General features: G+C 41.4%; 1 protein-coding gene across 5 annotated transcripts in view; it reads right to left on the bottom strand.

The window, feature by feature from the left end:
* LOC119497025 (F-actin-uncapping protein LRRC16A-like) overlaps window positions 1-12,770 on the bottom strand; it is an 81,197-nt gene that overhangs the window by 24,027 nt on the left and 44,400 nt on the right. For 3 of the 5 annotated variants that reach the window (XM_037784782.1, XM_037784785.1, XM_037784783.1), the window contains exons 10-20: window positions 9,335-9,423; window positions 8,379-8,473; window positions 7,704-7,790; window positions 6,128-6,231; window positions 5,240-5,317; window positions 4,550-4,626; window positions 3,443-3,547; window positions 2,400-2,469; window positions 1,212-1,223; window positions 518-599; window positions 272-371 (exon numbers count right to left, since the gene is read on the bottom strand). In XM_037784782.1, coding sequence (XP_037640710.1) covers window positions 272-371; window positions 518-599; window positions 1,212-1,223; window positions 2,400-2,469; window positions 3,443-3,547; window positions 4,550-4,626; window positions 5,240-5,317; window positions 6,128-6,231; window positions 7,704-7,790; window positions 8,379-8,473; window positions 9,335-9,423 — 899 coding nt within the window. The remainder of the gene's footprint in view (window positions 1-271; window positions 372-517; window positions 600-1,211; window positions 1,224-2,399; window positions 2,470-3,442; window positions 3,548-4,549; window positions 4,627-5,239; window positions 5,318-6,127; window positions 6,232-7,703; window positions 7,791-8,378; window positions 8,474-9,334; window positions 9,424-12,770) is intronic. The other 2 variants (XM_037784784.1, XM_037784786.1) reach the window with 1 other exon arrangement.

A 12,770-nucleotide genomic window follows, 5' to 3' on the forward strand; every position in this document is an offset into this window, starting at 1 on the left:
GCGAGGAGAGGAAGAGGGACTGAGACTGCGCCTGGATGCATGCGAGAGACATGATGTTTTTTCAGTACTATATTCCTTAAAAAGTTCATGGAAAATTACTTTTGAAATAGTGTTTTTGTATGCTCCATGCCCCCCCAACACAGAATTTGAATAGTCTCAAACTACAATGGACTTGTGCTACAATTTTATGGCCTGTGCTACGAAACGTTCCAACTCTGTAGCATCAGTGTAAAACAAGTTAACGCACAGCGCTGCTGTACTGTATTCTTACTTGGACTTGATGTTGTTGAAGTTCTTGCCCAGAGACAGGTGTCTGATGGATCGGTTCTTGGCCAACCACACCAGCAGAGTGGACAGGTCTGAGTCCAGGCCTGGAGGTATAGAGGAATAGGTTAGAAATGATGAAGGTTGACTGATCTTAATTGATTTTAGTTGCATGCTGAGGACTTATTTAGCATGAGGTTGGTGTTAAAAAGTAGATATAATGGCAAAATATGTATGGAAGCTGCCATCTCACCGTTGTCAGAGATGTCTAGGCTGGAGATGTTTGGGATCTCGGCAATACAACCTTCAAGGATCTGAGAACCTCCTGACCGTAACTTGGAAAAGAGGAGGGCGAATTTTAAAGGCACAGCTACACAGACACATACAGTACAGTACATGTGACACAATGGAGAGAGTATGGCCTGTTCATCTAATAGCAGTACAGGTAACTAGAGCTTGTAACACTTTGAATACATGACTCCTTAATTGCCAGCTTTTGGAGAATCCTGAACTATGACTGCAAAATGTCACAGTGATTCCACAAAGGCTTGCACTTTGCAAATGTTTGTACAAATTCAACAGTATGAGATTCAAGTACTGTATATATACAGTGTAAACCCATGTGCTGCTGTGAAAACCACAAAGCAAATGGTTTAATACGAAAACATCTGCGTAAGCTTCTAGGTGAGACATGCATTCGGTTTCTAAGCACAGACAACTAATAAAGGAAACATGCAGGATAGACTTATCAAGAGGAACTTGTGTTTTTAAATGACTAACACGGTGCTGGGAAATGACACATAACAACACAGATCAGCCAGAATAGAAATATGGACTCAGAAGAATAAGATCAGCAGAAAATAAAGCATCTGCCAAAACAGACGTGCTAACAAAAAATGAGGAGGGATGAGATGTTAATTATTAAGAGTGAGCACATTTGTACTTACACAATGGCCAAGCTTACAGAAGCATTAGGGGGGAGAGAACAGCATGTCAAAGCCACGCCAACAATTACAAGCAACAAAACACACAGATGCTTAATGATCATACTTCTGTTCTCACCAATGACACACACATTTGCACAAACACACTCAACAGGAGTCTTATACACACACACACACAGTGTCCTTATTTTGCATGCCGTCAGCCCACTCAAAGCACAGTTTTGGTCTGTCGCCACCAAACTGTTCATTAAGGCCTCGAAAACAGGACAGAACTCATCATTTCCCCCGCGGCTTCAGTTTGGGAAGAGTTCTATGGGAATGTGGAATTGGATTTCCTGTGTAATTTGTATTCATGTGTTATCTTTAGCAATCCCATTGAATCTGCAGCAAGCTGTCTTTTTTTCTGTTCGAGCAGGGGCGGAGATGGAGGCGAGGAGCTGATGTGTGTGTGTGTGTGGGTGAAGGTTGTGATGAAACAATTAGGGAAGGAAACAAAAAACCCTCTCGAACCCCCCCACCCTCCACCCCTCTGTGCATCTCTCCCTCTCCACCCCCGCCCGCTGCCTGCCAACTATTCCATTATACAGCCTCTTAACAGCGTCACTGGCCTGTCAAATGGTTTTGGAGTGGATCCCTAAAAGCTGATTGCATTGGATGAGTGTTACCTCCAAACTATTAAAAACCACACTCACCAAACTTTAGCTGACAAAAGCACTTACACAAAATGCACTTACATCAATGCTGCTAATACTAGAAACAGAGATATAAAGGAATACAAACAAGAAAACCGAAACCGGTTCCCCCCGAAAATCCACTAGTTGCAGTCTATTTGGATACTCAGGCTTTCACTGTATTTTGCAGCATTGTGCTTTAACTGTGTACTGAACGGATTTACCAGCATTATCATCAGCATCACTGTGCTGTGCATTTCATGTAACTACAGCTCTGGGATCTAGGTCTACTTTCCCCTGCAACTGCTCCAGTCACTGCATTTGGTTTAAAATAATTGTATTCATCTCTAATTAATATAAGGGACTTCAGCTCTACAGTTGCCCCATTAAGATTTGATTTCAGTGCAGCCACGAGGGAATGATCCCTCGCGAGCCAGGTACAAATGTACAAATTATAAAAGATATCTTGACTTTAAATAAGATGATTTATGGAGAAATTATAGCGCAGTGTCGGTCTTACCTCACAGCAGCTGAGGTCTAGAGACACGTCCTTCAGATTGACGTTACTGGCCAGGCCAAGCAGGAGAGCTCTGAAACAATATTATTATACGCAGTTAAAATTATAATAATTTTAAAGGTATTAAAGAAACAGTGTGTAACATTTCCAGGGATCTATTAGCAGAAATGAAATATAATATTCATATGTTTTCATTAGTGTTTAATCACCTGAAACTAAGAATTGTTGTGTTTCTTTAGTTTAGAATGAGTCCTTCATATCTAGATAGGGAGTAGCCCAGACCGGACAAACCAAACATTGGCTGTAGAGAGAGCCTTTCTTGTTTTTTCGTTACTTGAAGGCCACAGTAGTTCTCTGACACGCTTGTGAAACTGCGGTAACGTGAGCCGCAGAGTGCAAAACCGTGGTACCACCAGCCGCCGTCTGACTTCCATTGCTCCTAAAGTAGTGCTATTATGGTAAGGATGGCCTCTGAGTGAGGTGAACGGCGTTACCACGGTTTTACACTCTGCGGTTTAGGTTACCGCAGTCTTGGAAAGGGACGAGTGAGCGGAGGGGTACTCAGTTGGTTGCAATCTGCAACCACACCACTAGATGTCGTCAGATCCTACACACTGTACAAATTTGACTTTTGAAAACTTTTCATTTAATGTTCGTAGACTGTTCACAGGTTTCCCTAGATGGGTAATATTTAGTTAAATTTTTTCCATTTTTCTCCATGTGTGAGCATTTTTTGACCACTTTCAATATCCAAATTCCAAATATTAATAATACAACTTTTAGTAAAAAAAAAACAACATTAAACTGCAGTGCCCCAGTTCGTGCAGATAAAGCTGCAGCTGCCGTCCTCTAATGCAGCTCCTCACTGTGATACAGGCTGACAAGACGAGCTTATTCTTACTGTACTTGAAACGTCTAAAAATGTACAGCTTTAAATGGGGATGCAGGTATTAAAAGAAGACGAGGAACAAAATGTACAGCCGTCACAGAGAATGTGGGGCAGAAGCTCCTCAGACACATTAAATGTGAATGACTCGTTGTCTCACTTGAGGGCCTCTGGCGGCAGCTTGGTTCCTGACACGTTGATGGAGCTCAGAGACATGGCGCTGCTGAAGAAGTGCTTGAATGACGGAGGCACCTCTTTGCCTTTCCTACAGAAACAAAAAGAGAGCATGATATAAAAGAATGCCAGACAGATAAAGACAACATGTCACCAACTTTTCAGACAATCTTAAGCTCTTTTGATCAACACCATATAAGGCTTAACGATAACCAGAGATTCAGGCCTACAATAAGCTTTTAGTACACTTGCCACGTCCTAAAAGCCTGTGACCCATTTTAGTTTTTATGTGCTCTTTAAGAGCCTGTTTCAGCTCCAAAAAGTGTCTTAAGAGTCTTTCTTAACTTTCACTACTATACTCATGTTGTCCTCTCCCGTTGCCTCCTCCTGTCTCTCACTTTTTCTCTGCTCATCTTCCCTCTCCACCCCACCTCCCTCCTCCCTCCCATCCTCTCCTCCCCTCTCCCCTTGATGAAGTCCTCAACTCCCTAGAGGCACACTGGAAAGAGAGATAATGATGGGAAGCAAACTCCACCCACCACCCATCTGTTACACACAAGATCTGCACACACACACACGGCACAGATGCACACACACATACACAGGCACTCAAATTTAAACACCCTCAAAACACTGGTGTACATACACTGTGTGTCTGTAATGACACTTTGTCACCAGCAGGTGTCACACACTAACATACAGACAGAATTTTTGGCTGAAAGGAAGTGATGTAACAAGTCTGTCATTTCAGGTCAAATCTGCCTTTTGGGCAAAAAAACCCCGTCAATGTCGACAGTATATTAAGATGGGAAGGAGAACCACAGTGGTGTTAGGATGGATGATAACGTATAGGAGAAATGCAATGTTGAGTTGCATCCCTAACCTGTTTTAATATGAAACAGGTTTGGGATGCAACTCAATATTGATATTGCATTTAGGCCCTGATTTTACAAAAAGATGCAGGAGGCAGTTGTGTATAAATATGGATGTCATCTCAACTGTGATGGGAAATCTTGCAAATGCACTCTTGATCAACAAACCATGTCAAGCAACAACAACAAATTAATTTAGTACTACCCAGATGGGTACTAACCTGTGAGGAAAGACGCTCTTTGACACGTTAAGAACAGAGAGGTGTTGGACCGAGCCTCGCAGCAGAGCTGAGCACACCTGGAAAACACACAGAATACATCACCTTTAACATCTGAGCTGTATGAACAGTCTCAAGTATTGTTTGATTTGCTTTAATATCAATTGAGTTTTGAATGTTGCACCTTCCAACCCTCACTCGTCTGTGACAAAGAAAGAAGAAGAAAGCCTTGCGACTGTGTCATGTGTTTAGAAGCGTGTAAATGTACACTGTATGTGTATCTGGCTGTACGTGACAGAAAGAGAATATGATTTAGGAGCTAGTCAATATGTTCAGTGACAGGCTGACAGCTGGCTACATCTCAGACTAATCAATAGGCTGTATTTGGCTTTCAGACCCACGTCAATACATCACATACGGTATTCAGATCACTTCACAGGCAGCGGACGGCAACATGGATTGAGTGGGTGTATACAGTGGGATTACATTCCCTGCAACATAGATATTAATGGCTGGCACTTCATCTTACAATGCAGCATAACGAGGGACAACTCTAATTGCATGTTGTTTGGTTACAGAAAGTTGTTCTCTCACTCTTTAGGGTCTGTTTTCTTAACAATATGTCATCTATTTTTATATACTGTATCTCTTTAGCCGATTATCTTTTAATAGGCCGGATATGTCCTGACTCACCTGGTCCAATGAGCAGTCAGTGTTGGAGAGGTCAAGGGTCGCCAGGCTGTTGGGTTGACCCAGGAAGTGGTAGAAATGCTAAATGTAGAGCAGAACATGACACACATTATTACAAAGGAGACAATGAGGTTTGTCAACACAGGGATGTGACCACTCCTCTGGAGAATACAGTATTGCAGCAGTTTGATGTGTTGTTGATCATAGTGAGAAATGCTTTCAAATATCTTCCTCTAGAACAGTGTGATTTTGACTTGTGCATATATCTGTATTTAGCTTTTTTGGACTTCAATAAGGTCTTTTCTTTCATTTTTTCTGTTTTATTTTACTACTGTTGAGAATCTACTATCCATTTCCTGCTCTCATTCATCATTTTCCATCATTTCTGTACCAAACCTTGTTGTGCCTCGAGGCACAGTAACTTCCTGGAGGCTCGTTGTCACCATGACTCCTGTTTGTGAACTTTAGAAGATATCTGTTTACAGTCCTTGTGCTATGCTAAGCTAAACAGCTGATGGCACTAGTTTCACATTCATGAGAGTGGTATCAATCTTCTCATTTAACTCTTGGCAAAAAAAGGGAATAAGTGTGTATTTCCCAAAATGTGGAACTATTGCTTTAAAACAACCTTAGTTTCAGTCTGATTGTGTCTGTTAGATTCTGATTTGTTAACCCCACAGTATAGAGAGTTTCTTTCACATCCCTACATCTGCGCTCTGATGACAGATGTTGAATTTTCCGAGTCGATGCTCCCCTACAGAGTGACATGCTAACTGATTTATAACGGTCTGAAAAGGCCTCCACGCGACTGCAGCGCTGAACTGTTTCAATCAATTAAGTGTTACTGCTATCTGGCTCTGAGATAGATTAGAAACTGTTGTGTGTTTGTACCTGCATGTCGTCTCCTCGGAGGACATTCCCTGAGAGGTCCAGATGGACCAGGCTGCTGGGGATGGACGGGTTGGCACTCAGTGACTGGCAAAGGCTGTTCACCCCTACAACACACACACACACACACACACATGCCGTGTCAGCATTATCACACCCCTCAAATCTCCACTTGATGTTTTGACAGCACATTGAAGGAAGTAGCAGAGGAAATGAGCAGTGGCTGAAGACAGGAAAGAACGGGAGCAGAATGTAGAGTGAATGCATGGAAAGTGAAAAGAGCATGTTTTCTCACGCCTTTGTCAGTGTCACGAGGCGTTCCCCTTTTTTATATCATAAGAAAATATATAAAATTAAATTGATAAAAAGCATAAAGCTCCAAACAACCTTGTGATGTGCTGCTATCGTTCCAATGACCGGGGTTTATATGTGAGACAGAGAAATGTCTTTCAAATCTTTGCATGCAATCTGTGCGTGATATCGACCTTCTGTGCGTACAACCACTAACCAGTGTCACGTCTGTCACATGGCTGACACACTGAACTAGCAGTAAATCAAGGCGTGACTGTCAAGTGACTGACTTGACAGAACTACAGTAGACAGCTGAGAAGAGATGAAAAAGGAGGAGTGATAAAAGGAAAAATGAGAGAAAAACTTAGAAATACATTTCTAATATTCAATATTTTTGCAATGGATGCAAATGTTTCAACATATTTAAGTGACATTCAACTGGAATTAAAATTCAAAAGATCAAATGATGGATCTGCTTCAGCTTCATCAAACAAAATCAGTGCTAAAAAAAGATAAAAATGTCCTCAATCCTCCTACTTTTGCTCTCAGCATTGGAGGCTTTTGGTGTTTGGATTATGGATTGGGCCTTTAGCTAGACGAGCAGGGCTCAGTTTAAGCAGCGCGGCCCTCTCACTAACCCTACACTGTGAAATATGATAGCTCTTTATTGATTGCCTGAGAGCAGAGCGTGTTTACAGAGGGTCCCTAAAGACGGCTGCTTTACTTTGGGTGAGAACCAAGAAGAAATTTTACCTGCAAGTGTTTGCCGGCTACATTTAATCTAGAAATTATGACAAATCCCCAGCAGTTTTTTTTTGCAGAAAAGCAATCAGTCCCTTCATAGCATTTCATTAAAGGCCATTACTGCAGGAGGATTTTTCCATCATGCCAAGACGTTACGGCTTTACGAAGGAAAGTGGTCCAACAAGCAGCATTTATGCAAATGAAAAACATGCATACTGTTTACAGATTGTCTGCACACTCACACATTAAATACATAATTTTCTTTCTGTCCCTCTCTCACTCACAGTGTTAATAGTGCAATAATTAAGTGTCATTAGCTTCCCAGCGGTAGGGGGGATAAGATTAGTGGAAGATGTGGATTGCACCCGATCTGAGTGGAGTACGTAAATTAAAACTCAAACAGGAAAGCCAGCTGATCACAACACAATATTTATATACATTTTTTTGTATTTGAATCATTCCAACCAACTCCATTTCAAAATTGCAAATGTTTTCATTTATCATCCACCTGTTTTAGGAACCATATACAAAAGACGGCACATACCTTTGGGTGATAGTGAGGTTTTGGAGAAGTTTAAATGCTTGAGCCCCATACGAAGTTTGGCAAACTGAGCACCCAGGGAGTAGATACCTGCAGCAAGAGAGAGGAAACGCAACAGGGGAAAAAGGACAATGATTTTCCACCAACACATAAAACAAACGTTTAAATGTCTATCAAGGTATAATGCCGTGGAGCCAAAATATCAAAAAGAAGATGGTATCCTTTTTTTAGATAAGAACACATTCAACAAATCCTTGTGGTAAATTTTACATGAGAACAATTAAGCCAGAGATCGTAAATCCCAGAAATCTGTCGTATGTTTACATGAGACTGCCTGAATATTTGGTGGGATGTATCTTTAATTAATGTGTCCTGGATAGACTGAGAGGCCTTAGGATAGATGTGATGAAATATTAAACTTGTTGCACTCGCTGCCCTTTAACAAGTAAACATATACTCGTGGCAGGCTGTGGTGTGTATAGGATACAATGCATGAATGTTGCACATTTAAGAGTTGGCAAGAGAAATCTGAATGTTTAATGTATTCAATAATTCACTTTAGTAGGAGAGTCACCTTTCATATAAGATTCATAACAGAGCTGTTTAGAACAAAGTGCAGTGGGGAGTACAACAGACCAGAGATGAGTTCATTAGACTACATTAGAGCAGATAGCGTACCTCTGTCCTCCAGTGGGTTGTTGGCAAGATTAATGGTGGTGAGTCCTGAGCTGGGGTTGTGGGCCAGGGCAGCAGCTAGCTTCTGGGCAAAATCACTGAAAGAGTGTGAAAGAGTGTATCCGTAATGTGTGTATGACCAATGTACTGTACATGTTGCAACCTATCAAAAAGCTTTCGAAACATAAATATCCCTTTTTTTGCCATGGCAAAACAGAAGAGCAGAATAGATGTGTCACAGTCACATGTCATAGTCTGAAAAGCAGAGGTGTAAATAATAAATGATGGCTGAATTCCTTTTAGTTTCAGTGTCATGGTATTGTGCATGCTGGCTCACAGTCGTGGCTTACTGTAATACTTGAGTAACACCTGTGTTTAACCTACGTGTGATGAGTCCAAATGTTAACTCTGTATGTATGGAACATTTTTAGCTTCCACTTCACATTGATTTCAATGTCAGGATTTTGTTATTCCATCTGTAAATGTATGACATTCACTTTGGTTGCAGGCATATTAAATCAAAATCTGCCACACGTAAAGTTTTACAATTTATTTTGAAATCTTGTGATGTAGTGTTGCATCTTCATAAAGTTAGGGGACCTGATAGATTTTTTAAAAAGGGCTAAAATTGATGCAACAGGGTGAAATATCCTGACTTTTAGTTGCTAGTATGGGTCAAGCTCTAAAAAGCTTGGATCCTACACTTCCCATAATGCAATGGTAGTGTCTTTCATTAGAAACTTCCTGTCTGGGAAACGCTATTATTTCTCCACACCCGCAGTTGGTAACACAGGCTTTCTGCTAAAAATGTGAGTTCAAGTGATAACACTTGAGTAATTTCCTCACACTTGACACAGCTCTGCCAGTAGTACTCTTCATTATGAGTTAATTGACCTTGACACGTAACGTGTGAAACTGGTGGGGTGCCCCTTTAATAGTTAGTTAGTGCATAATCTCACGTTTTGAGTCCTGCGTTGTCAAGAACCAACTCTTCCAGTCGACTGGAGCGAGTCACTACTCGAAGGATCTGCTCACACACATCTGCAGACTGAAGACACACACAAACAAAAAACTTTTGTTATACATAATTTTGCATGTGGTATAATTTAAACAAGACAGAAAAAAACCCCTATAAGTTTACTATAGCTTTTGTGTTAGTGCTCAATAAGACAGTAAGGGTAATATGAAAGATGAAAAGCGATATAATGTTACATATTACGAGTCTCACGCTCACAGCAGTACAGTAAATCTTAGCTCATGATCGTTAATCAAAAGCATAAAAAATATACTAATTAACTGAACCAGCTCCGAGGCGTGAAATGCACTTTTATCTAGAACAGCAACGCTCGAACTGAAACATTGAAGGTCATAGGAATAACACAGAAATTTACTTCAGGGGCACATGTATTCCCGCAAGTGTTCCTGTGCAAAATGCTGTGAAACTACTCTGGAAAGTTGTTCATTTATGCTAATTAAAGCTGCACTGCAAAACAGCATCTGAGTAAAGTCTGTCTCTTTTGCTTAAAGACCATTTATGCGTGACAAGGAGAGACTGGGGACAGCAGACATCCGACACTTTAGAGGGAGAAAAGTTGTCTCACTCCTGTGGTCTCAACACCGCAGGATAGAGAGCCGGGGGAGCGAAGGCAGTCATATTTAGACCAAATTAAAAATTCAACAGTTGGACGTCAATGCCCTACCTAGATGTTCACTGACCCAGTTCACTGTGTGCTGCGTCATACTCAAACATGTAGACAAACACATTGCCTTACTGCAGTAATTCCAATTTTTCCAGACTAACTATCTGCACTGATTCATAACACAAACATGTTCCATCATAAAAAAACAGAACTTTACTGGACCATTGTTTGATTGTTATTCTTGGTAATTTATATTCATTCTATAAGGGCCTGTTTCTCTCAAACCAGCAGCCTCAGTGAGGCCAAAACACTGGTGACATTGTCCCACACTGTTATCTACAGTGAGGGGGAGAGAAAGAGGGGAGAAAAGGAGAGAGGGGTATTGGAGAGACAACAAGACGGAGAGATGGAAGAAAGGGACTGTTGTTCACATGTTTACTCTGTGAAACTGTGAGTATGAGGAATAAGAATGATGGAGGGCAGCGAGGGATGACACATAATGCAGAAAAAAGCAGATATGAGGGTAGTGAGGGATGAAATGGAGAAAAAGAGGGGAGAGAGTAGTCGGTCGCGGAGTTGCAGAGAGAGAGAGGGAGCACACAAAGGAGCCAGTATTTTCACAATAAAACTGTTAGGGACGGCACAGTGACGCTGTCAGCATGTGCACTGCACCATTTACCACCCATTAAACAAGAGGCTTGTCATGCTGTGCTGTTCTAACCCTGCGTCCTGCTGCAATACATCACACGTTCATCACACGGGTACACGCTCATGAAGTAATCAGGAGTCAAGTCCTCTTATCACTGCCGTCCTCTCCTCTTCTTCTCCTCCTTTCTCATTTTCGGCTCAGCATCTCGATTATGCCACAAAACAAACAGCCTGATTGAACTGAGGATGAGCAGCATAATCCCTCGCTGTGATAGCCAGCCGGCTGTGTGTGTGTGTGTGTGAGAGAGAGTGTCTGTGTGTTGTATTATTCAGTCCACTGCACTGAGAAATTCCTCATCTGTTTGATAGGGATGGTTAGACTGTAATTTTAACCTCCTGAGGCTTGTGTTTTAATGTTTCACATCTCTCTCTCTCTCTCTCTCTCTCTCTCTCTCTCTCTCACGTCTTCTTTTGTCCACAGACTTTTCTTTTAGATACTCCTCTGTGCAACTGTACACAGTTAGAAAGATACAATAGACGGGTTTCTTGTATACAAACATTACAGGGTGGGTGGGCATTCAGGGGGCAAAACCACCGTCACCACCGTTGTAATCAATGTAGCTTTTCCGTTATTTGTACATTCTTGTTAACTATACTAGACCCCTGCAGAGTCCGACCACCAGATATGACGTTATCACCTGTTATGAAATGAGTAACGTTAGATCAGACATAAGTGTGATTTGGCTTTGGGGACCAGGGTCTGTTTGGTTGACACTCGGTCGGCATTCAAGTTACGTTAGTCATTCTTGATGGCCGCCACAGGTATAACGTTAATATAAAACTGGAGATCTGGACTTTGGTCTTGTTATTTGTACAACTAGTCACACAGCAGCTCTTTTTTATGTTGGGCAGGTGAAAATGAATGCCCCGGTGGACGATCAGACGTCTTCCGTTGAAAATGTAACGTTACGGCATACCGGAGTGAGCTTTCTCCCCCGCCGTAGTCATGTAACGTTACAACAATTTAGAGCCATAACGAAATCTTGCATCATGTTAAGTTTTAAGGTATAATTAGTTGCTAAATATATATAAATATTTCCTTACAATGTGGGTTGATCACCCTGTTGTCGATCAGTTCATTTTTATCAATCTGTGGAGCATGACAGCTCGCCATGACCACCTGCTGCTTTGTTAGGGCTGTGTGACTAGAATGCTTTTGCCCATCAGGCCTGGATCCATAATCTCCTTCTGTTTTTAGCAAAGGCATATAATCCCCTCATAATATTAAACATTTTCATTCTTTTTTTGCAGTTGGTGCCGTTTACTGCACAACAGCTCCTTGTCATCTCTGCTTCGGAGCTTGGCTCTGCTCAACACTCCGTGCTTTCCGCCCCTTAGGTGCGCGCTTATCTATGTGATGACGCTGCACAGAAACCCGTCTATAGTTAAGGCTCAGTGTTGCCCTTGAGTTGAACTTTTACATGCCAATAGATTTGGCAGGAATATCAACTGACTTACTGCTAGAGAGTAAAGACTAGTTTCCCCAAACTGGAAATTTCTAGTTCCTCTTTACTCTTTATCCTGCTCTGGCTTCATTCTTATAATCTGAATAAATCTTTCCTGATACCTTCTGACTCATTTCTTTATTTATCTGGTATCTCACTCATTCATTCTGTCCACTGACCTCTCCGCTGACCTTTATCTTTCTGTTTCACTCCTCTGTTTGCTGTCATCACTCTCTGTTCCCGTTCTTATTCTTCTTTCTAAGTTGTTACTGTTTCCATTGGCACAAGATCAAAAACAACTCAAAAAATCACGCTCCAGAGCACATCCTTGATTCTCCATTATCACCGTATAAACATGCACACACATAAAACAATGGGAAAATGAGACTGAAGGTTCCTTAGAAACACCCAAAGGAGTTTCTGTTGCATTAAACAGCAACTAAATAAGCACACACAGTCTTTGATAAACACAACATAGTCCAGAACACAAGAAGTGGTATCTATGGCTAACATCACCAAAACCACTCAAGTAACACACTGTAAAAAATTTTAATAAACATGCGCTGAAACCATCCCAACACCCTTAGGGTCCATTATAATAC

Source organism: Sebastes umbrosus, chromosome 11, assembly GCF_015220745.1.
Source record: "Sebastes umbrosus isolate fSebUmb1 chromosome 11, fSebUmb1.pri, whole genome shotgun sequence".
In the NCBI taxonomy this organism is placed as follows: Eukaryota; Metazoa; Chordata; class Actinopteri; order Perciformes; family Sebastidae; genus Sebastes; species Sebastes umbrosus.